General features: G+C 51.5%; 2 protein-coding genes across 10 annotated transcripts in view; one reads left to right on the top strand and one right to left on the bottom strand.

Moving 5' to 3' along the window:
• Positions 1-638: 638 nt before the first annotated feature.
• On the bottom strand, positions 639-21,953 carry Safb (scaffold attachment factor B). 3 transcript variants are annotated; one of them, XM_034497630.2, is made up of 21 exons: positions 21,532-21,953; positions 18,108-18,192; positions 13,008-13,072; positions 12,721-12,927; positions 11,112-11,174; positions 8,979-9,006; positions 7,535-8,111; positions 7,075-7,124; positions 6,267-6,361; positions 5,708-5,857; positions 5,549-5,631; positions 5,306-5,445; positions 5,141-5,229; positions 3,890-3,996; positions 3,016-3,306; positions 2,604-2,741; positions 2,479-2,521; positions 1,490-1,605; positions 1,257-1,363; positions 1,057-1,123; positions 639-951 (listed from the first exon to the last, which is right to left on the bottom strand). In XM_034497630.2, the coding sequence occupies exons 1-21, from the start codon at positions 21,718-21,720 to the stop codon at positions 822-824; spliced, it is 2,820 nt and encodes a 939-aa protein (XP_034353521.2). In that variant the 5' UTR covers positions 21,721-21,953; the 3' UTR covers positions 639-821. The 3 variants fall into 3 exon arrangements, with proteins under 3 accessions (XP_034353521.2, XP_034353522.2, XP_076788129.1); XM_034497631.2 differs by having other exon boundaries at positions 1,257-1,357; positions 21,532-21,949; XM_076932014.1 differs by lacking the exon at positions 13,008-13,072 and having other exon boundaries at positions 21,532-21,682.
• Positions 21,954-22,277: 324 nt separating this feature from the next.
• The window catches only part of Safb2 (scaffold attachment factor B2), a 28,351-nt gene continuing 28,023 nt past the window's right edge, over positions 22,278-22,605 (top strand). For 6 of the 7 annotated variants that reach the window (XR_013109582.1, XR_013109581.1, XM_034497625.2 and 3 more), the window contains exon 1: positions 22,297-22,605. Coding sequence is in view for 5 of the 7 variants with exons in the window: in XM_034497625.2 (XP_034353516.1) it covers positions 22,435-22,605 (171 nt within the window). In the remaining 2 variants the exon portion in view is untranslated. The other variant, XM_034497627.2, reaches the window with a different exon arrangement.

Genomic DNA, 22,605 nt, shown 5'->3' with positions numbered 1-22,605 from the left:
CCCCCGGGGACCCTGCCCCAGCATTCCTGGCCCATGTTGCACCAGTTGTCTGAGGCCTGAAAGTTCCTTGTCCTCCATTAGTATGTCAGAAGGCTGTGACTGGCAGCTGTGCCCAGCTGGAGCCATCGAGAATAGTGGCCAGGAGGTAGGACTCCAGGCCTCGCCTCTGCCACATGGAATTCTGCAGCTTATGTGACCCTATCCAAGAGGATATAAGCCACCTTAGGAAAGGGCCCATTACTCATACCATATTCCCAGAGGCTGGGGCTGGCTGGACACAGGACTGTCTTGTCTTACGCTCACCCTGGGCTGCAGGAGACATCTAGCATTGGGCTTACTTACTGGATCACATTAAGTCCAGAAAAGCTGCTGACACACGTCTTAAGCCCGAAAACCAGGGGCTGTCCGCCTGTGATCCAGAGTCCTATGTATGGCTGCACCTCTGTCCTCTACCAATCTCAATACCAGTACCACAGGGGTGCTGTCAGACACAGGAGTATGGCTGGTCCCAAGCCGGAGCTCACTTATGTCAGACTGAGGCAGCGAAGTCACACAGAATTGAATAGGCACCACCTCTGGCTGCTTGTAGGGTGCCACTTTCCTCATGAAAATGAGAGGCTAAGGTGGAAGGTTTGAAGTAAAGGGCACATGAACAGAAACACCTTTATTACAAAAAAAAAAAACCAAGAACAAAAATGAAAACAAATTCACATCGTAACAAGCTACAATATGGCAGCAGATTAAAAAAAAAATCCTTTGTACAATGGTGGGAGGGGAGTCCTGATAGGACTTTGGAGGTCACGGTTGGGCGGCTTATGTGCTCAATAGCGGCGGGTGAAGCGGGCATCACTGGGTCTGCTGCCCCGGCTCTGTCCTCCAAAGCCTGCCTGCATCCCTCCACGTGGAATCACGTGGCCACGAGAAGCTCCTCCAGGGGCAAAACTGCCTCGCCTAAGGAGAAGCAGAGGACTGTTAGGTCAAAACTTAAGTCAATGGTCCCCAATCAACCACTGTAGAACAACACTGCCTCTGCTTGGTTGGCAGTGTGGCACTCACCCTGACATGCCACCACGGTTCATCATGTGACCAGGCCCTGAGTGGCCAGATATGCTCCTCTCACCACCTGCAGGACAAAGTCCAAGTGGGCAGTTTGGCAGGTCTGAAGTCAACAAGCCCCACTGGCTTCAGCCAGCTCCACCTCACCACAGCCCCAATCCCTCATCAGCAAGCAGCCCTGGCTCCCACCGGGTCCTTACCTTGCCACCTCTTGTGATCACGCTCCATCATGCCTCCATCAGCTGTGCCCTGCCATGCCCGGTCATCTTCAAGTCTCCGGCCATGCTCCCCCCAGTCACGCCTGCCCCTTGGAAAGAGATACCTCTGACCTGTGCTGCCACGGCATGGCCTCTGCAGACAGTGCAACTAGGGAGGCTCAGGTTATACCAGGCAGGCTGACAGTCCACCACCACCAGGTCTTTGGGATACAAACCTGGGAGGAGGGGGCAGCCCCCGGCCTTCACTCAGTCTCTTGTTCGAGCCATAGCCCCAGCCATCTCGAGAGTCCCTGCCATGGCGTTCAGGTCCTCCATGGCGCTCAGGGTAATGCTAGACCAGAGAAATGGGTAAGGTCAGTATCGTGCCTGATCCCCAGGTGAGAGAATACACGTGTTTCACAGGTACCAACCTAGGTGGCTACTGTCACAGTGCCCTCCTTCATGAAGGGTCAAGTTTACAAGGCTCTATAAAGGAGCCCCTGCCTGTGCACAGCACCCTTGCTTCAGAGGACTGAGCATACTGACACCTCCCCCCAGCCCCCATGAACTTGTATGGTGCAAGGCCTCATTCTATATAGCCCAGGCTATCCTTGATGTCTCAGTTATGCCCAGCTCAAATCCTGGACTTAAAAGCCAAGGCAGGAAAAGATCTGAGATAGTAAGTGAAGCCCAGCTTCTCAAGCTGCTGGGCCACAATAGTCCTGGACACTGGAGCTCCGGGCCAGCTCTGGCTCCCTTCCTGGCCCTCAGCTAGACACTGTCATCCTCCCAAGGGAACAAACACATTGGGGGAAGGGCCACTGCTAATGTCCAACTCCCACAGAGACAAACAGCTATGTGGAAAGTGGCGACACCAGGATGGCAACTTGATGTCAAGGAAGGCCACAGAAGCAATACCCCTGGTGCCAACCTAAGAATGGGAAGCTAAGGGTGTAGGATGGCAATTGAGAGGCAGTGAGGATGGCACTGTGCAGTGAGAACTTGACGCAGCAGGAGACCAGCAATCCTACAGATGACAGGGGCCTTGGGACACCCTAAGGAACAGTGCAGTGCACAGGGCTGCAACCTCCCTACTGGATAGGGTGTGTTGGCAGTCAATAGCCACCGTTGCCATTGCATGAAAGCTCAAGAGTAGCACTGTGCCCCACTGGCAGCCAATAGACAGGGAACCCATTCCACAGCTGAAGCTGCACTCTACGCTCACCTGTCCTTCTCTGTCTCCCATCATCGACCGTGAACCTTCTCTCCTAAAAAAGGTGGTTTCAGTGAGACCCAGATGGAGAGGGTTTGCATGCACACAGCCCTCCCAACATGGCCATGGGCCCACACCTATCCACAGAGTGGTTGGGATAGCGGCCTCTGTCTCTGTGGTCAAAGTCGTGAAAGCGGTCCTGGCGGCTGAAGTCTGAGTGGTACCGGTCATCCAGCGCAGCCCGTTTAGCTTCTGGCCAATAGGCATCATCTCTCCTGTGATGGGGTGGGAGGCAGAGGTGTGACATCAGTGCTCAAGAGGCACCCTAGAGCTTGAACAAAGCCAGCATCACTCCAGGCCCTGACTAAACACTCCATCTATGCTTCAGTGCCATTGTACTGCCGAGTGTCCAGTTTTTCACAAGGTTCCTCCTACCCTGAGTTGACACATAGCAGCATTTCTCACACACACAGTGACAGTCACATTCCAGCACTGATCTAGCACTCTGACACAGGGTCTGGCAGCCAGCCTGCATCTCTGACTGCTCACCGGCCGTCCACTTCATAGGGCCTGCGCACAGCAGGCCGGCGCTCCTGTTCATAGCGCAGTTCCTGCTGACGCCGAAGCTCCTCTCGCTCTCGGTGAATGCGCTCTTGCTCTCGCCTCCGCTCCTGTTCCACATGCATCCGCTCCCGTTCCAGCCGCTCCCGCTCCATACGTTCACGCTCCAGGCGATGGCGGTGGAATGCCAGGCGCTCACGAGCAATCTCCAGCCGCTCTCGCTCCTCCCGCTCCCACTGGGCCTGCAGCCTCTGCTCCCGCTCACTGCGCTCGCGCTCCCTGTGTGAAGAGAAGAGGCCCAGGTGAGGGAGACGCTGGAGGCAGCAGTCTTGCTGGGAGGAGGTGGGGGCATGCTAGGGACATTAAGGACAGAATCCCACTAGATTAAAAACCAGAGACAACACTTCATAGCACAGGTGGGTCCCCAGCACTACAGCTGCAGCCTCCTGTCTGCCCCCTCTGCCCTTCCTTAAACAGGACTGGCATGGCAGGTCTGCCATCAATCTGGCAGCCAAGCATGAAGTGGCTTCCTCAGCCACTTACCCAGAATGGTGGGAACCCAGTGTGAGGGTTGGAGATTATCCGCCCTGGTGCCCACTTTCAACACACTCACTCCTTGGAGCAAAAGTCATGTTAGGAACTGCCTTTTGTCAGCCACACAGCACCAGTGCTGTGCCCGGCTAGACAAACTATCCTTTCCCTGATCCTTCCTGGGTGAGTGAAGTCCCTTCTGGACATCCTTGGTCCCTTGCCTGTGCTGTTAACTTTCTATGGTCTCTGAGGAGGGTGAAATACTGATGGCAACCATCTCAGCACAGAGCCCTGGACATGCCTACATCTCAGCCAACACAGGCACACTCACCTCCGTGACTCTGAGTCTCTGGACTTTCGAGACTCTTTAACCTTGTCAAAGGACACAACAGACCGCTTCTCCCGGCTGGCCGACTTTCGGTCCTGACTTTTGGAGGCCTGGATCAGTAAACAGAAAGAGGATTAAAGTAGGAGGGATAGAGGGGCCTGGTACAGGGACAGTCACTGGCTGGAGGTAGTAATCACAGGAGAACCCAACAAAACACATAAGGGGCTCAAGTGAAGTTGACTAAAACCAGTCTTTCTACCCGAGCGGTGGTGGCGCACGCCTTTAATCCCAGCACTTGGGAGGCAGAGGCAGGCGGATTTCTGAGTTCGAGGCCAGCCTGGTCTACAGAGTGAGTTCCAGGACAGCCAGGGCTACACAGAGAAACCCTGTCTCGAAAAACCAAAAAAAAAAAAAAAAAAAAAAAAAAAAAAAAAAAAAAAAAAACCCAAAAAACAAAAAACAACCAAACCAGTCTTTCTCTCCTTGAGACAGGGTCTTATCATTTAACCCTGAATGAGCCATGGGGTCCTTCTCCTCAGCCTCTTACAGGCAAGCCCCAAGTGGGCTAATTCAAAATGATTCCTCTACAAGCCCTTTCTATCTACACTGAAACTTTCTGCAGACGGTGTCTCGCTGCCTATTGGTGGGTCTGCAGTGTGTGGCAATCCTCGTGTCCACAGTCAGCAGAGCCCTACATATATGCACCATTTCCTCAGGTAGCCGTCTTCAGCTGAGACCAGCCCATCTCTGCCTAGAGCCCACCTTTTACATTCTCACTTTCTAGCCGCTCTGTCCAAGGCCAGAGGTAAAAGGTAGCCTTGTTAAGAAGAAGTATACATGAAAATGGCCAGAAATCTCTTTGTCGCTCAGTAGTGGGCCATGCTGTGAGAACCTCGGATCACTACCATCATATGCCAACCCTAGCCTGCTTACTTTCCTCTGCTTCCTGTGGCTCCAAGGAACCTGGCAACCTGTAAGCCCTGTAGTCCTCTAGGAGCTTGGCATGTAGGAACCCCAGACTCATCTACTAAAGTGGTGAGGCCTAAGAGTTCAGAATCCACACAGGTCAGCAGCTGTCCCAACAATGGGCTTCAAGGAGGCAGGGAAGATAGGTAGCTAAGAGTCGCTATCAAAAAGAGTAGCAAGTAGGCCGCTCTAGAAGCCGTCCCACCTCTCTACGCTGCAAGCTTCCCTCAAAGGCCACTGGGCAGGAATCCCTGGAGCAGCAAGCACGTTGTAAGGGCTGCCACTCACTCTTTCTTTAGAGCCAGATGTCTTCACACTGATGACAGGCACACCTTTGGACTTGTCCATCACCACAGTACGCTCAGTGCCACGGCTTCCTGTAAGCAGAGAGAAGAAATTAATTCAGACAGCCACATAAACAGCACCTTACAGGACGAGGGTGTCATGGCCTACCTGACTTGGTTGTTCGTGAGCGCTCTGAGGGCCCAGGCTTCTGGTCGTCTGCGTCCTTGCTCTTCTCTGTATTGCCATCATCCGTCTTCTTGACATCGTCTTTTCTGTCACCTTTCTCCTCCCTCTTAAGGTTTGCAGATCTAGGATCAAGTGACCCACAAGTCTCAGAAGGCAATGGCTAACCAGGACATGGGGATGGAGGAGACCCATCAAACTGTACATGGTAGTGGTCTGCAGGAGTACCTGTCACTAGTGCTGGCCTTTTCCTTCTTGCTGTCCCCATCTCGCCTGTCAGGTACTCTTTTGCCAGTGGGCTCACTTTTGGCCTGCAGGAGAGTCAAAAGCTAGTGCAGTCATGCGCTGGCACCACCACGGGCACCACTGCAGCAGGAGACCACCTACCTTTTCCACTGAGATCATCTTGCCATGCAGCTCAGTCTTGTGCAAATGGCTAATGCATTTTGTTGCCTCTTCAGCTGTGGACATAGTGACAAAGCCATAACAGCGAGCTCCGGGACTCCGGGCGTTCGTCACCACCTTAGCGCCCACCACCTGAAGAAACCAGACCACCTCAGATCCAGGTGCAGACCCAGCAGCCACAGTGCAGCCATGGGAGAGGCTGCCTTGTTCTAGGTTCTCGAGGGGGGTTGTTGAAATGTGTAATGCAAGGCTCTGCCATGCTTCTCTAACAAGGTTTAAACTGCTTGTGGGAGCAAAGTCACACCACAGGACTGAATCACGAGTCACACAGCTACAAACCAATGAAAACGGATGATAGTAACACACATTAGCAATGTGACTGGTGGTAGCAGTGAGCCCTCTGTAGCCACTGATGGTCACAACCAACACCACATTCACTGCACACTGGAACCGTGGCCCTGACAGAGCTCTAATCTGTGTCCAGGACACAGATTTGTGCAGTGAGGTTCTCCCTGCTCACTCTTAGACAGTGGCAGCTCACCTTCCCGTATCTGCTAAAAAGGTTCTTCAGATCCGTGGCTCTGGTTGTAGATGAAAGGCCACTAACCCAGAAATTCCTACCACAGCTGCTGCGACCTGTGCAAAGAGAAGTTTCAGTCAGAACTTTAAGGGCCACAGAACGGCCATCCCCAGCATGCTGGGGACATGTGCCCGGGACCCAAGGGAATAGGCAGGCCAAGAAAACCCTTCCATTGCTAGTGTTGACCGCTATAGCCACTGAGGCCAGTGATATGAATATAACACTGAAAATGGATCTCAAGACACCCCAGTAGCTATGCAGTTATGAACAGCTGAGTTGAGCCCCGCCCAAGATGGCTTCTGTCCATGGAGCAGCCAGCGAAGGGTGGTTGGTATTCTTGCTGCCCCCTTCTCAAAGCCCATGTTCATTTTGTGCCTCTCCCCCAAGACACTGCATGGTCAAAACTGCAGGTCTGGGTCCATTACTTCCCAGCCTAGAAACTTTTTTTGAGACAGGGCCTTGCTAGGAAGCTCAGGCTAGCCTGGAACTTGCCACCACCCCACTCACTCCACTACCTCTGCTCTCAAGAGCTAGGAGAAAGAGCACGAGCCACCAGAGCCTGCTCAGCAAGTAACTTGCTTCAGTACCTGCCAACTGAACCAAACTCAGAGAACATGTCTGCTCTTATGACCAAAGACTGTGAACATACTCAGGTCCCATGGAGTTAAAGGTGGTGCTGGGGTTGTGCATGTGTGTAGGGGAAACACCGACCATGATGAACTTGAGGCCCACCATACTCCAGGAGACTAGTGTCACCTCGAGGACCTACCCTTCTCCTCTCTGGAAAGCCTTTTTGTATCCGAGTCATCCTCCACAGAACTAGAGACAAGAGACAGTGTCATTCAAGGGGGTTGCAGCAATAGGAGACAAACCCAGAGCTCTAAGGACCCGCCAAAGCTGCATACCTACCCGGCATTTAACTCTCAAAAAGGACACCCTGACAAACATGTTTTGGATATCTGACCTAACATTAAGATCTCATACCCACAGGAGTTAATTAAGTTTCTGCCGGGCTAAAAATAATTAAGAAGAATTAAAAAGCAAACAACTGTGGTAGGTTGAAGGGGGAGGGGAGGTTACAGAACCAGTGTAAAATAAATAAGAAATAAAACTGCCTGACGGAGCTAGCTGGGCAGCGTGGCTGCCGACTGCAGGCTCTAACAGCTCATGTGTGTCCTAGTGACAATGAAAGGAGATAGCGTCTGGTCTAGGACTGAGAATCAACAAACCTCATTTTCTGATCAGCGCCCTCACTGGCTGAGGACTCTTTAGGAGCCGCAGGGACGTCATTACAAGCGTCAAAAGCAAACTTCTTCACGTCGTCTTTGCTATCTTGGGGCTCAGGGCTCAGGGCTGCCGTGGGCGCTCGCACCAGCTCCTGGCTGGTGGCCTCCGGGAGCTGGGCAGCCGTGCTACTCTGTTCAACTGGCTCCTCTAGCCCTACAGGATCGCGGTCCATCCCAGTGCCTCCGCCAAGCGCCTCTGCTGGCTCCCTTTTCACTACTGCTAACGGGGCGTCTGCCTCGCTCCACTGACACCGAGTGCTTGGAGACTCAGACTTGCTGCTGCTGGCCAAAGCTAAATCTCCCTCCTCCTCCTGCTCCTCTTCCTGTTCTTCTTCCTCCTCTTCCTCTTCCTCTTCCGGGTGGCCGCAGCTCTCAAATAGGTCCTCTTCCTCCGCCAGCTTCCTGTCTGGCCCCACGCTACTCGTGGCCTGGGCAAAGGGCTGCTCCAGCTCCGAACCTTCTTCTTTTACTGGCTCAGATTTACAAGTTTCCCCCAAAATGTCGAGTATTTTCTCATTTTCTACGGATTTAACAGGAATAGAATGGCACAAGGTTTAATCACCAGGGAAATAAAGCATTCACAACTGCGGCTCGGGCACTGCGGCCCTGCTCATACCGACAGAACTGCTGGCTACACAGAGATTGGAAAACCCGCTACACAGCGCCTACACCCTACCTGCGCCCACGGCCATGGCGCCCCAGCCTGCTCTAAGGGCAGAGGCAAGCATCCCGGAGACTTCACCCCACACTTCTGAGTCTTGAGTCTTCATTCTGTGCACTGTGACAATGTATGAATCAACTCTTCTCAATTCAGCTTGAGTCCAAGTGCGTAACTGAGTGCCTGGCCTTCATGCATCACTAATTGCCTGATGCTTTGCCTTCCTTACAGAGCAGTTAGCGTGCGGAGCGCCGGGTCTTCTGGCATGTGAAGTTTGGCAGCCCAGAGGGACAGTGTTTGTTTGCGATTCTCTCTCAGAAGTGCACTCCTCTTCGGGGGGAATCCAGTCATGTCATGTTCATGTGGCATTCCCTATGCTACCTGCACTGCCTGTACCAACACCACATGGTGACATGCTACGGGTATCACAAGATCTGCTGGCAGCACAGAGCTCTGATCACTGGAGCACACAGGAATTCTGCGGATACTGTCACACCGCGCTTCTGTTTAAAGGCAGGAGACCGAAGTCTTCGCCATGTGGGCAGGATGCCGCACGGCTGCTGGCCACATACACAGATCTTGTGATACAGCTGGGTTTCCAATCTCTATGTCCTGGTGTGCTCTGGACTGTAAAGCTCTAGAGCAGTGCATGCTAGAGTGCAGCCACTGGTTAGCAAGAGCCTCCCCGCTGTAGGCGGGACCCACTGCTGAGCCCTGCATTGACAGTACCTGGCTCCAAAGACGCCTCCTCCATCTCCTGCAACAGAAAGCACAAGTCAGATGCTGCCCCAAGGCCCAGCCCCACTTCACCACCAACGTCCACACAAACTAAGGAGGCTGGTCACCAACTGAGATTTCAGGAGACAACCTGGACCCAGAGAGGAGGTCCTGCTTGAGCAAGGCAAGCTGCCCCAATGGCCTCAGCCTTACTCAGCCACTCAACTGCTGCTGACCTTGTTGCAAGTCACCCAGCAGTCCTCCTGTCTCCCCAGTGTAGTTTCCCCCTGGACTGAACTTGAAATCAGAACATGGCTCTTATACATCTCCATATATGTCTAACTGCCTGGCACAAACCCCGTGATACTTTCTTCACTTGCAAAAGCCTTGAGCTGACTTTTTGAAAATCTAAGGCCAAGTAGAAATGGGCAATTACAGTTCTACCTCAGCACTCCCAATCTCTCAACTTCTCCCAGGAACCCCGTCTTCCCAGCTGGGCTCTGCCTTGCCTAATGGTGTCTCTTTTAGGACTAGTGTGGGCCACATAGCCTGGCTCCACGCTACACAACAGACTTCCTATACCCTTCAGGTGGCACGCGGAGTTTGGGCTTCTCAACACTGGCCACTCAGACTCAGACTGTCTACTGTCCACTAAGGACTACACATCCAAGGTCTAAGGAGACCCTTGCACTCTCAATGCCTGTCAAGGACACGAACCCTGTGCTCCAGGCATGAAATACAGGTGTCACTGTTAGTGTCCTTCAAATAGGCCAGTGGATGATGGCCCAGAGTGACACAGGATGGCCAAGACAGTGTGTATGTGAGGCAGGGTCTGTGAGTGGGTTTGTACCCCACGTCGGTGCCTTGTATGCTCGTAAGTAGGGAGGCTGCCTTCGAAGGCTCCGACAGTCACTCCTTCAGCTCTATTCCCTGGTGTTCAGGTCCCCACTGGAGACTGCAGGTCCAAACTAAATACCTTGGGATGCTGAGGGCTTGGCTGACTCTCCAACACGACCCACCTGCACTACAAACTGCTAGAACTGGACAAAGAAGCTGTGTCCAGTTCTAGCAGTTTGTATCTAGGGGATGTGCTGCAGTGTTTCATTTTAACATGAGCTTGTGACAAAAAGGTACTCAGACAGACAGACAGACAGACAGACGTGTTCCTTTCTAATGCACAGGGCTCCAAGTAGTGGGCACCTCTGTGCAACAAAGACAACAGCCTGCCTAGAAGCCCTCTGCTCAAAAGGCTCAGAGAACAGACAGAAAACTATATACCAGTCCTTTCGTGCAGCCTTTCCTAGGAGGCTCAAGGCCCACACAGACCATCGCACTCCTTAGTTTGTTCTCATGTTTTGAGTCAGGGTCTTACTATGTAGCCCTGACTGGCCTGGAAGCTACTATACAGTCCAGAGTGGCTTTGAACTCAGAGATCTGCCTCCTGATACTAGAATTAAAGGTGTGCATCACCACACCTGGCTAGTTCTGAAGTTTAGTATCTGCACTGACAGTCACCAAACATAAACCATCACAGTTATCTGGGGCTCTGTCCCATTCCTCCTATCATCTGCTCCTTCCTGGGAGACCCTATCCCAATGTTCTCCTCTAACAATGAACTTACGGACCAGGTGACCCTACCCAAAACGCACAAAGCCTGGGCCCCACAAGTATACATCTCCAGCCAGGTGAGGTGGTAGGCAGTGCCCACAGCTCTTGGAAGCCAAACAGGTCTTCAGGCTGCCACGTGGCTGCTGTTTAGGAACGCCCCAACATTGGTCCTATATCCGACTGCAACTCATAGCGTCAAACTAACATCCCACAACCATGGAAGAGAATTGAAAAGAAAAACGCCTACATGTAAACCAGTGTGCATTCTGCACTGTGGGATGGGGGCTGCATTGGGCTTTTAGCCTCTTCTAAGCAGGTCCTCAGGCAAGACCCACTCTGTCCACAGGCAGCGTGCAGTGCATGCTTCCAGCTCTGTGTAACGCAGACTAGGAGACAACTACAACTGCAGGTGTCACGCACAGCCTCTAGCACTCCTTGTCTGCAGCGGTGACCAGCTGGTACAGCTGCCAAGCAAAAGGTAGTGTCTGAGAACCAAGGGCTACACTGAGGGTACAATCAAGACACATGACAATTTACCTGCAGGATAGTGAAGTCAGATGATGACGTATCTACATTGTTAATGGCTTCCTTGTCATCTATCTGTGGAAAGGGAGAGCACTTTAAATATCATAGGTGAGGGGACAGTCCCCATCCCACTGTGGCTTAGAGTGCTGTCCCAGTGTGGTGAGGTAGAAGACGCCACTTGCCAGGACTCTCCAGGTGACCAGAATAGTAGGCTTGTGGCCAATCTTCTAGAAATTGCTTCTAGAACTGGGCTCCAGAATGGAGCCAGGTGCCTTCTATCTGGTCCTGAACACCAAGTACCCAGCCTCCAACACTGTGGGAGACGGATGACCGGTAGCTTCAGTCACAGAGGAAGGGGCTCCCCAAAGACGGCACTCTTTGCCCACAGTAAGGATGGCCCAATGGTATAAACTGCATTTATTGAAGACCAATCCCTAAATCTTACTTCCCAAGAGGCAACTGTTTCCCATCATGAAAGCCACACACTCAAGCTGCATGTGTATCCAGCCTGCCTCTACTCCCCCATGACACTGCCTTCATTGCTACAGATGATGGATTTGCTCTGTGACTGTGCAGAAGTCACACTTGCTGTGACAGGCATGGCTACCACTCTAGGTTAGGTTACTTGCTTGGCTGTGAGAGGGGGCTGGTCTTAGATGTAACACTGACCTCTGGCACTACAGAATGATAATAAGGGTCAATGACAAGCACAATTTGCTTTTAAACTTCAATCACAGACACAGGTGTATGAAAGGACCAAGACAGCAACCATTTACCTGTGAAACCTGGAGTTTTGGTGACCAAAGCTTAGACAGGATTGATGGCCAGCTAAAGATCACACAACACTGGCACTTGGTACACTGTCCCTGATGGCTCTCTACCATCCCATTCTCTTCACATTGCAATTAGTCCCCCACCAGCCAGCTGGCAATGTCCTAAGCCCCGGCCTCCATATTACCTTGCAAGAAGGAGCCCACCACTTGGGCTATACCTTTTAGAAGCAAATTCAGACACCTCGTTTGTATCTTAGTGCACCCTTCACTCAAAGCCAGTGTGCTACCCACAGGGATAGGCTCTTGGCAGGGGACAAAATGCTGACTGTAGGAAATCTAGGAGATCTGAGGTTTTGTGGAATACCAGAGGCTTTTGGTTACCAAAACTCCAGGTTTGACAGGCCAGAAAGATGCTCCTGGGTGCTCAATGCCCACTCTTCTCTCTCTAGGCAGACATCAACCCTGTATCCATAAAATCCTTCAGCACAGATTGCCTCGAGGCCTGGGAGCTTGAACTTGTACCCTGAAGCAAGTGCCTGGACTCTCACTCACCAGAGCCACACGAGTTACCCAGGGATGTAACATAGCGCTCAGAAGGCCAGTCTAAACCATAATAACCATGGCTATGGTCTCATACATGTCTTGCACGGAGAAACTACATCAATGCTCAACAGCTAAAGGCAGCAGCCGGCTGAGCAGAGAGTGGTTGCTCCAGTTGGCTATACTCACACATCATAGCTTAGGCTCCCCTAAGGGACAATGGTCAGCAGCAGCTGTCCCTGTTACTCTACTCTGTCATAAACTTTGCACCAGGCCACCCAGTGCTCCACCCAGCACCAACTGCTTACAGCATGCTCCTGCAGCTGTTCTGGGAGCCCCTTCAAGTCGCCTTCTACAAGTTCAGTGCTGTCTGCTAGGCCCTCAGGGAGTGTGGCCTCCTCTTCTTCCTCCACACAGTCTGCCACGCTGCCATTGTCAATGTCAGCCTCATCCAGCACACTGATGTCCATCATATCCATGTCTTGCAGGTTCTCCAGGCTGGTCTCCACATCCTCCTGCAACAGAGAGGACACTCTCATGGCACACCGCCATCATAGCTCTCCCTCTCCTCATCCACTGAAAAGGTGATGCATACCTGCCCATCCCCAGAATTCTCCTCGAGCCCGTTGTCCTCCACACCCTCGTCTTCTGGTTTCCTCCCTGAAGAGACAGCATGTGTGCATGAGACCAATAGTCTGTGTCGTGCAAGCAGGTCCCCAGCTCTGCAGCTCACTGCACAGACCTGTCTCAGTGCACTGTGTCTGGGATGCTCAGAGTCAACTTGACAGAATGGAGAACCACCTGGGAGATGGGCCACAGGCAAGCAAAAGATGCATACACCGGGCCAGCAAGAGGGCTCAGCAGGGAAAAGGCATGTCGCCAAAGCTAACCATCTGAGCTCAATCTCTAGAACTCATATGGCGGAAGGAGAGACCTAGCCTTAGTAAGTGTGCTTCTGACCACACATGCAACACACCAAAAAAGTAAAGTACATGTAACAGGGATTGAAAAGCTGGCTCAGTGGTTAAGAGCATGGGCTACTCTTGTATAGGAAACAGGTTCAATTCCCAGGATGCAACAGAAGAGTTCACCATGCCTGTTTCTTGTTCTGTGGTGTTGAGCAAGGGTTCGACACTTGGGGGTGGGTGGGCCCAAAACATATTTTAAAACACTGTGTTATTCTATATCAAAGCCCACATGACTTGGAGTATAGGAAACCATGTAAGTAGGTCATCACATGGGCAGGCTACCCTCACATGTCTTTTCTTCTCAGGGAGAGAAATGACCTGTCTTAAAACAGTATCCAATGTCTCTCCGTGCTGGGGGTACTCTACCATGGAGCTACACTGTACCCCTGGACTCAGACTAGGGGCTGTGTCTGAAAAAACAGTCTCCCCACAGCACTAAAATAAGGTTGTATGTTGTATATTGACTCAGTTACCTACCTTAAGCTTGCAGTGATCCTCCTGCCTCTGCTTCCCAAGTGCTGGTCATGGGAATGAGCCAGCAAACCTAGGTGGAATCTCATTTCGCTGCCCATGAACAGCAGACCCTACGATCTTGTGTACCTGCTCTTTCACTCCATCCTGTAATGGATACACTCACTCACCAGCTCTAACAGCCTGGCCAACTAGCATTTTGTTATCGTAGCTCTTCCTTCTAAAGCATTTTTTTTCCTTCTCACTATAGAGCAGTATGAAATGTTCTTAGCTTTGGTACTTGACTTTATCTCCATTAGAGTAAGCTCTGTGGGACTGCCGAATTCCTTAACTTCTTTATTAAGTTTTGTATGTGTGCATGAAATGTGTGGATGGGTGGAAGCCAGAGTGTCCAGCTCTCTATGAAGGCCAGCTGGCCTACACAGCATGTTCCAGGCCAGCCAAGACTATATATAACATGCATCTCAAATAAATAGAACTAAAACATGAATACCTCTCTCAGCTACTTTTCCAATATGATAAAGCACTGTGACCAAATGTTAATGAAGTGCTTTGGCTGCAGGGGCATCTGCAGGGATGCAGGGTGGCAGGGCACGGACAGCAGACATGGGGAAGGGCCAGGTAGCTGAGCTGGTGGATGGTGGTAATGACCACAGATAAATGGACACATAGACTCAAAACTCTCTGCAGTAACAAACTGCTTCCAGCAAGGCCATACCTCCTCAACCTCCCCAAACAGTAGCAGAAACTAGGGGCTAAGTGCTCAAATGCTTGAACCTGTGGAGACAGTCTCATTCAAACCATTGAAGAAGTCACAGAGATTCTTGATATTTTTTCTTCTAAGCACAAAACTAACCCTAAACACAAACCTCAAAGCAGCGGTCAGGGTAAGGCCATGCTCAGGACACCTGACCTTTTGTCCCCAGTCATGTCCCCCACCACTCCCATCTGAGACAGGGCCTTTCTACACAGCCCTGGCTGCTCAACAGAGCAGGATCCACAGAGATTCGAGTGCTGGGATTAAAGGCCAGTACAGTCTTGCCCACCTTCAGCCTCTGAGGGGTTCACTCTAACATGGTAGGTCTGCAAAACCTACCATGGAGAAGCACTGAGATAACTTGAGATACACCTTTCTAGAATTTCAAACCATTGAGTTTAATTCATGAAGCAAAATAATACTTCTTACTAAAAATCTTGGATCAAAACCCAACAATAGGGTACTTGAGAACTCAGTGAGGAAGGAAAAAGCAGACCCTTGTCCTCTGCTGGGCCACAACCACACAAATGTAGTACACTCTCAAACTGCAAAGCAGCTCTTTCAAGTACTCCATGGTTTAGATGCAAGATGAGCATCTAAGAGTTTGCGACTCCAACGCTACACCAGTGAGACTCTAGAATGAGCAAAGCCAACAGCTCCGGGAGACGGTCAGCACCTGTATTTTTGTGAATGACAAGGATGCACCAGCTTTCTGAAACGATCCATTTTTTTCCCCTTGACACCCTCACAGAATATGCAGAATTAAACCACACACATTAAACCATCCCCATCACCCACTGACAAGACTAGGGAATTCCTAGTTCAGAACATAACTCCTGTCAATCAGTGCAATCCCTGACAGCATGGTCACAGCAGCCAGCACATACAACATAGTCCACAAACCCAGCCATAGCAGCTTGGGCCAGCTGCAGACCACCTAAATTCTCACAAGCACCACAAACCACCACCAGAGGTAGACAAAGGTGGGACAGAATGTAGTACACAGGTGGCCAGAGCTCACAGGCCAACAGAACTCACTAGAGTCAGAGGCCAGCAGACCAGAACATCAGGGTCACCCCAGACCACACCACTGAAAGCTAGCCCGGGCTACAACAGGACCCAGGTTAGCACCTACTTTGAAGTGCCAAAGTCTTTTCTTTAGTGAGTTTGCAAAAAATACACATTCATTTGCCAGATGTGGCAGTAGGCACCCTGCCATCCTCCCTAGCTGGGAGGCTGAGGTAGAAAGAGTCCAAGCGCCCAGAGATTAAAGACCAGACTATAGTCACAGCCAGAAGAATGGCAATTGTGAACTTTCAACAAGTGTGCTCCCACCTCTGGAAAAGAGAGTGACATGAGGGCACATTGATACCTGGAGAACAGGTGTCAGTCTGCTGAAACAGAATGAGGCTCAGGACCGGTAAGGTAACAGCAGCTGTTGTTTGAATGAGAACAGACCCCACTGGCTTATGTACCCTTAAAGCCAGGTCGCCAGTTAGTGGAAGTGTTAGAGAAGGACTGGGAGGCGTGGTCCTGTCGAGGAGGGTCAAGGACCCACGGCAAGCCCAGAGTAACTCTCCAGCCACTGCTCCTGTGTCTGCCTACTCCCGCCATGATCATCATCAACTATGCCTCTGAAGTGGTAAGCTAACACCCAGTTACATGCTTTCCTTTATAATATAAAATATGTATATAAAAAGAAACATGGTGTGTTGGAGAGCTGGCTCAGTGGTTAAGAGCTCACACTACACCTGCAGTGGACTTGCGTTCAGTTCCTGGCACCAACGTCCTGGGGAAAGATCTGATGACATCTTCTGGCCTCTGTAGGCACTGAGTTGATCTGCACATACGCCCCCAACATACACATAATTAGAAAATAAAATAAAAACTTAGCCAGATGGTGGTGGTTCATGCCTGTAATCCCAGCATTCAGGAGGCAGAGGTAGGTAAATCTCTGAGTTTGAGGTCAGCCTATTCTACATAATGAGTTCTAGGACAGTCAGGATTATGTAGTCAAACCCTGTCTCAAAAACAAACAGGGCTCAGTTAATTCATCCACAACACTGGGTAAAGTTTTTTTTTGTAAACTTTTCATTTTTACTTATGCTTACATGTCTGCCACAGGTGCACTGATGCTCACTGAGCCAGAATAGGCATCAGGTCCCAGGCCCTGGACTTACAGGCAGCTGTAGGCCACATGATATAAGCCCTGGGCACCAAAGTCAGGTCCTCTGAAAGAGCACATGTGTTCTTAAAGACTGAGCCAGTTTTCCAGCCCCTTGATGGGTTTTGTTGTTGTTGTTTTTGTTTGTTTGTTTGTTTTTTTGTTTTTTTGAGACAGTGTTGTTCAAGCTGGCCTCAAATTTGTGACAACCCCTGTCTGTACCGTCAGTGAACCTTTTGTTTTGGTGTGGTGTTGGAGCCAAGCCCCAGAGCCTTGGAAATGCTAGGCATCACCACGCTACTACTAGTGTCTTTTTTATTTTCAGTGGTTTTTTTTTTTTTTTAAAGATTTACTTTATGTATATGAGTTCACCATTGCTCTCTTCAGACACCCCAGAAGAAGGCATCAGACCCTATTACAGATGGTTGTGAGTCACCATGTGGTTGCTGGGAATTGAACTCAGGACCTCTGGAAGAGCAGTCAGTGCTCTTAACCACTGAGCCATTTCTCCAGCCCCCTATTTTCAGGTTTTAAGGAAAGCATATGCATAGAAGTGCATGTGCATAAATTTCCTAGTGACCGAACATACAAGAAGGCAGGTGCACCCTAATGTGCCAGCTCCCCTGGGAAGGAATGTCAACTTTGCACTTAAACTCATGATCTAGTAAAACATTAGAACAAGCATTTGCTTTTACCAAGGCAGAAAGCAATACGAATAGAAGACCCAACCCTGGGGCACTCCCAAGCAGCCTTGACCATTTCCCACCTGTGGGCCAAAGCAGTGCATTAGGCCAGAGAGTTCAGTGGACCTCCTTCAGCACAAGTCCACATGGGTAACATGGCTACTACTGTGCCACTCCACCATCTATCAATCTCACCAGCTAACAGCTCAGCCTCACAACAACCAAGATATCACCCCCAATAGCCTCAACCCTTCTGATTTTGTCATGTTCCTAGAACTGGAGTTTCAGAAAGATGATGAGTCAGTGCCAAGGACAGACAAGGTAAGGTAGGTGACTGGTAGGGAAGTGCCCATTGGCTGGAGACAGCAGTCGTGAATAGAAGTGGGGCAAAGGTGGGTGAATGGAGGCTGTCAGATGGGGAGGGCCCCTGCGCTGCATGGTATTAAGTGAACTGTGTCTGTAGTGCTCTGGTAGCACAGGGGCCTTATTTTCTAGCAGATGAGGTAATGAGTGACAGGCTGTATGAAGCTGAAAGACCATACCCCAATTCATTCCCACCATATGCTCAGATCCTGTGTGACAGAGGGGACAAGCAGGCTCTGCACCCACAGGATACCTATGGCATTGACACAGTGGCTCAGGGACTCCTTACCTTTGCTAGGCCTCTTAGGCATCTTCTTGTTGCCTTCTGAGGTGACTTCAATTTCATCAGGATTCCCACCTTCATCTTCAATGGCCTGTGAAAGGACAGCAGAAGAAAGGCCGACCAATAAAACCACAGGTGGCAAGGCAGCTCCCACAGCTTGAGGCAGAGACAGGAAGCATACCTAAGCCTGCAGTTTGAAAAGCCTGTTCAACACAAGAAGTGCCCAGCTCCAAGCCAATGGTACAGTGCCCAGGCTGGTTCTCAGGGCACGGAAACTCAGCTACTGCTACCCGTCACCTTAACTCTACAAACAGCTGTCCTGCTGCACATGGAAGAGGAATTGGCATAGCAGGGCCCTGGCACCATCACCTAATGAATTTTCTAGGTTAATGCAGCTCTACTTCGTTTTTCTCATTTTCTTTTCCCTAGTCCCCTGACAAAGGCTTTCTCCCTGAATGTGAGACAAGGCTGGCAGCCAGCAAGCTCCTGGAGTCACAACCACATGTAGCTAAGCCCAGCTTTCTATAGGGACCCTGGGGATCTACAACTCAGGTCCTCCTCATGCCTGGATTGTACGAGCTCTTTCTCAATGAGCAAGAACTCTTGGTCCTTAACGATAGCAGCCAGCAGTGCTGCAAGACTATCCTGAACACTTCTTGAATCATGGAGGCAACTGCTCAGATCTTCAGACTCCTCCACCTCATATGTCCCTGAAGGAAGACTCCAGCTTCCTTGGCTTGACCCAGTGACTAAGGAGGGGGAGGGAAACAAGAGGCAGGGCTTGGACCTTGCTGTCCCTTCCTGGGACTTGCAGTGGAAGGACTCTGTAGAATCCCACTTCACACTCAAGAATGCCATTTGTTCAGCAGTGTCCAACTCAGCAAGCCTCCCCCCCCCATAGCTCTGTCAACAGTGCCCCCAGGGAATGAAACGAGACACCTTTCAGCAGCATGCCTCTCACCCTAGTGGTGTTTGAAAGATGACTGTCCCCAGAGAGAAGGCAGCAGCAGTGACTTCAGAACTCCAAGCTCAGGCAACTCTTCCGACCCCCAGGGGCTTCCTGTGGTGCTTTATTAGGAGACCAGAGACAAGCCCACAAGCAGCCCAGTCCTCTTTCTCTCTCTCCTCTGGGGTTAGTCAGCTTTCAAACATACCCAGAGGCAGGGATAAGCAGTAGAAAAGTATCTCATTTTATCCCTTGGGGCTAAGTGACAGAGCTGTCCCTCCCAGGCCACCTCAGCAAACCCCCTCCAACAGCTGCTGCTCCCCACCACCTCCCTCTTTAAAAAAAAAAAAAAAAAAAAAAAAAAAACAACCACCACCAGGAGATGGCCACCAGCTGGGTGTCAAGCAGGCAGAGGGACAGTACTGCAGATCTGCCCTCTGATCTAACAAACATCCTGGGGTGTCAGTGGAGACGAGCACAGACCAGGGTCTCTCTGCAACCCCAAGAGGACAATGAAAACAGCATCGAGAAGCCAACCCTTAGTTCCAGTCTTGAGAAAGAAAGCTTGGAGCTGCCAAGGCTGCTCAGTGCCTGACCAGCAGGCTGAGTATCACCCTGCCACCACCCCCCCCTTCTGTAGGTTACACTAATGCAGGGAGTTCTTGCCCATTCCAATAAAAATGTAGTGTCCATTAAAAAAACAAAACAAAACAACAACAACAAAAAACAGAAAAGAGTGGGCTTTCACTAGTGTGCCTGCCTTGACCTCTAACTCCTGCACCTCCTCTCACAAGCATGTATGTTATGTGCCCAAGTAAACACTGTACATGTTCGTTCACAGGGTAGAAGCCAGACGGCAACCTCAGCTGTCTTTCAGGTACCATCCACCTTATCCTACAGACTTGGCTAGACTAGTTAGCCAGCGAGCCTCAGCTATCTCCGTCTCTGTGCACTGGGATTGCAGCTGGCAATCCCACCTGCCCTTTATTGTGGTGCTGGGCACAGAACTCAGGCCTATATATTGCTGCCTCCTCTGCTAGCCCCACTATCATCTCTAAACAGCAACTGGTGACTGTTTTGGATGGATCTAGGAGGGTGAAATCTCCAGCTCCTGTGTGCAAGGGTTGACTGGGCAGATGGCAACATCCAAAAGCTAGAGAGGATAGCTTCCCAAGGTGTAAGACACACAGAGTACACTTTCTAAAGCGAGGCTCGAGTCCCCATCTACAAATGCCAAAAGGTGGCCCTGAGGAGACTGGGCTTGTTTACTTGAACTAGGCTGCAAGCCAAGCATGCCCACCCTATGCCAAAGGTGAACTACTTCTGCCTTGATCTGAGGACTTGATCTGAGGACACAAGAGTTTGTTAAAGGTCTTCCTGACAATCTAGGCCACCAAGGAAGGCATGAGGAATGAACCTCTTTACCTGCCCCTGGGGCTCAGGCTGAGGCTGGAACTAAGTCCTCTGACTCCCACCTGACCATACAGAATGGTGTGCTATCGCAGCCGTGTGGGGGATGGCTCCAAGGGCCTCTACAATGTTGGGCAAGCATGTTACCACTGTTCTATGTGCCCAGCCCTCTTTTTACAGAGACAAAACAAAATCCTACTATTTTTTACAGAAAGCCTCTCATGCATTCCAAGATGGCCTCAAACTTAGGATCCTTCTCCTCCAACACTCCCAGCCTTAGGAGGTATTTGGGATAAAACTTAGGGTTTTGTGCATGCAAGGCATGAGTAGCCCTTGAAGCCAACTTTATACTTTGAACCAGGCTTGCTAAGTAGCCCTGGTCTGCCTCACAATTCCCCCTCCCCACCCCTCAGTTGGGTCTGATCTCGAACACCCTCTAGCTAGCTCTGAACTCTACTACTCAGGTTGGGCTTGTACTCTCATCTGACTTTTATCAGCAGAAAAAAAAACAAAAAACAAAAAACAAAAAAACAAAACCAAACCCAACTTCTTCCATCTTGTATCTCCCCCTAGCTTAGTTTTAGCAACGAATTAGTAACAATTTATTTTTCGGTCTTTTTTTCTTTTCCCTGGGCTACCTACCTCCTCCGGTTGTCTATGAACTCTGAGGGTTCCTCAGGATTCATCCCCCCCGCCCCCAGTCATTCTGTCTTCCCAGAAAAAGAAAAGAAAAAAAAAAAAAAAAAAAACCACCTGCTCTGCCTTGGGGGCCAAAAAGGAACTTGAAATCGAATCCTGTCACAAGCTGACCCTTCTGGATGACCTTGGCCGAGTCTCCTCCATCCCCCTTTAGGATTGGGACTAAGCAGTACAGGGAACGCCAAGTCTTCGATCCCCGAACCCGTCCGCGGTGTTATTTCCCTCTGGTCGCACCGCTGCGGCGTCGGGATTCGAACACTCATAGCCCGCGCCCGCGGAGCCCGAGTGTTAGCCCGCGGCGCGAAGGCCACGGGCCGCTCCGAGCCGGGCGGTGGGTGTCGCCATGGCGACCGCGGGGTCCCCCGCGAACCTCACCTTCTTCAGCCGCTCCATCAGCACGCTCTTGTTGCCGCTAGAGTCGAGGTTTCGCTTCCGCAGCTCTGCTCGCAGGTCGATCACCCGCAGGTCGCTGAGCCGCCGCGTCCCGGTCTCTGACGCCGCGGAGCTCACGGCCGCCGCGCTTGCCGCACCCGTGTCTCCTAAACCCGACAGAGTCTCCGCCATTCCAGGGACCCTGGTTCCGTTGCCCACTTCACACAGAACCGGGTCAGTGGGTTTGCGTGAGTGTGTTTTTTTGGATTTGTTATTATTTTTTTGAATCTCGGCCCTCTTACCACAAAATGGCGCCGCCTGAGAGGGAACCGCTTCAGCCTCCCCTGAGGCGCTCCTCGATACTGCGCAGGCGCCGCCGGCGCGAGACGGACGCGCTCCGACGCCTCTACAAAAGCGCCGAGAGCCCGGCGGCAGAGAAGGCGCAGGCGCGTCGCGCTGGCTTATCCTTGGCCACGGACCATACGCATGCGTGCTACAGTTCATGCGCCTGCGCGTTGAGCTGAGAGCGAGGTCGGTGTCGGGGCACCGGCTAGAGAGCGGTGGCGTACGCAGCCGAGAAGCGCTGCGAGAAGCCAACCGGGGCCGTGAGCGGAGGCCGCTTCAAGGCAGTGCGCGTGCGCATAAAGAAAAAAAAAAAAAAAGAGGGGGCCGTGGGGCTTGCGACCCGTTGCGCATGTGCATTCGTACCGACGAGGCTAGAGGATGATTCGGTGTGCGACCTAGGAGGTGCGTCAGCGCTGTGCGCCTGCTCGGCCGCAAAGGGAGGCGGGAGGAAGCGACTGCCTTTTCCTCTTAGGCGGCGCCATTTTGTACTCAGAGCCGCCACAGCCGGGGCCAGTGAGTGCAGGAGGTTCCGGAGCGAGCTGGGAAGTCGCGGAAGCGAGGATGGCAGAGCCTGTGACCGGGTCGGGCGACTCCGCCTTCGGTCCGGTCGCCTCGGATAGTGGGACGCGGCGGCTTAGCGACCTGCGGGTGATCGACCTGAGGGCGGAGCTGAAGAAGCGGAACCTGGATACGGGAGGCAACAAGAGTGTGTTGATGGAGCGGCTGAAGAAG

Source organism: Arvicanthis niloticus, chromosome 3 (assembly GCF_011762505.2).
Source record: "Arvicanthis niloticus isolate mArvNil1 chromosome 3, mArvNil1.pat.X, whole genome shotgun sequence".
In the NCBI taxonomy this organism is placed as follows: domain Eukaryota; kingdom Metazoa; phylum Chordata; class Mammalia; order Rodentia; family Muridae; genus Arvicanthis; species Arvicanthis niloticus.
This window is presented reverse-complemented; position numbering and strand designations above follow the sequence as displayed.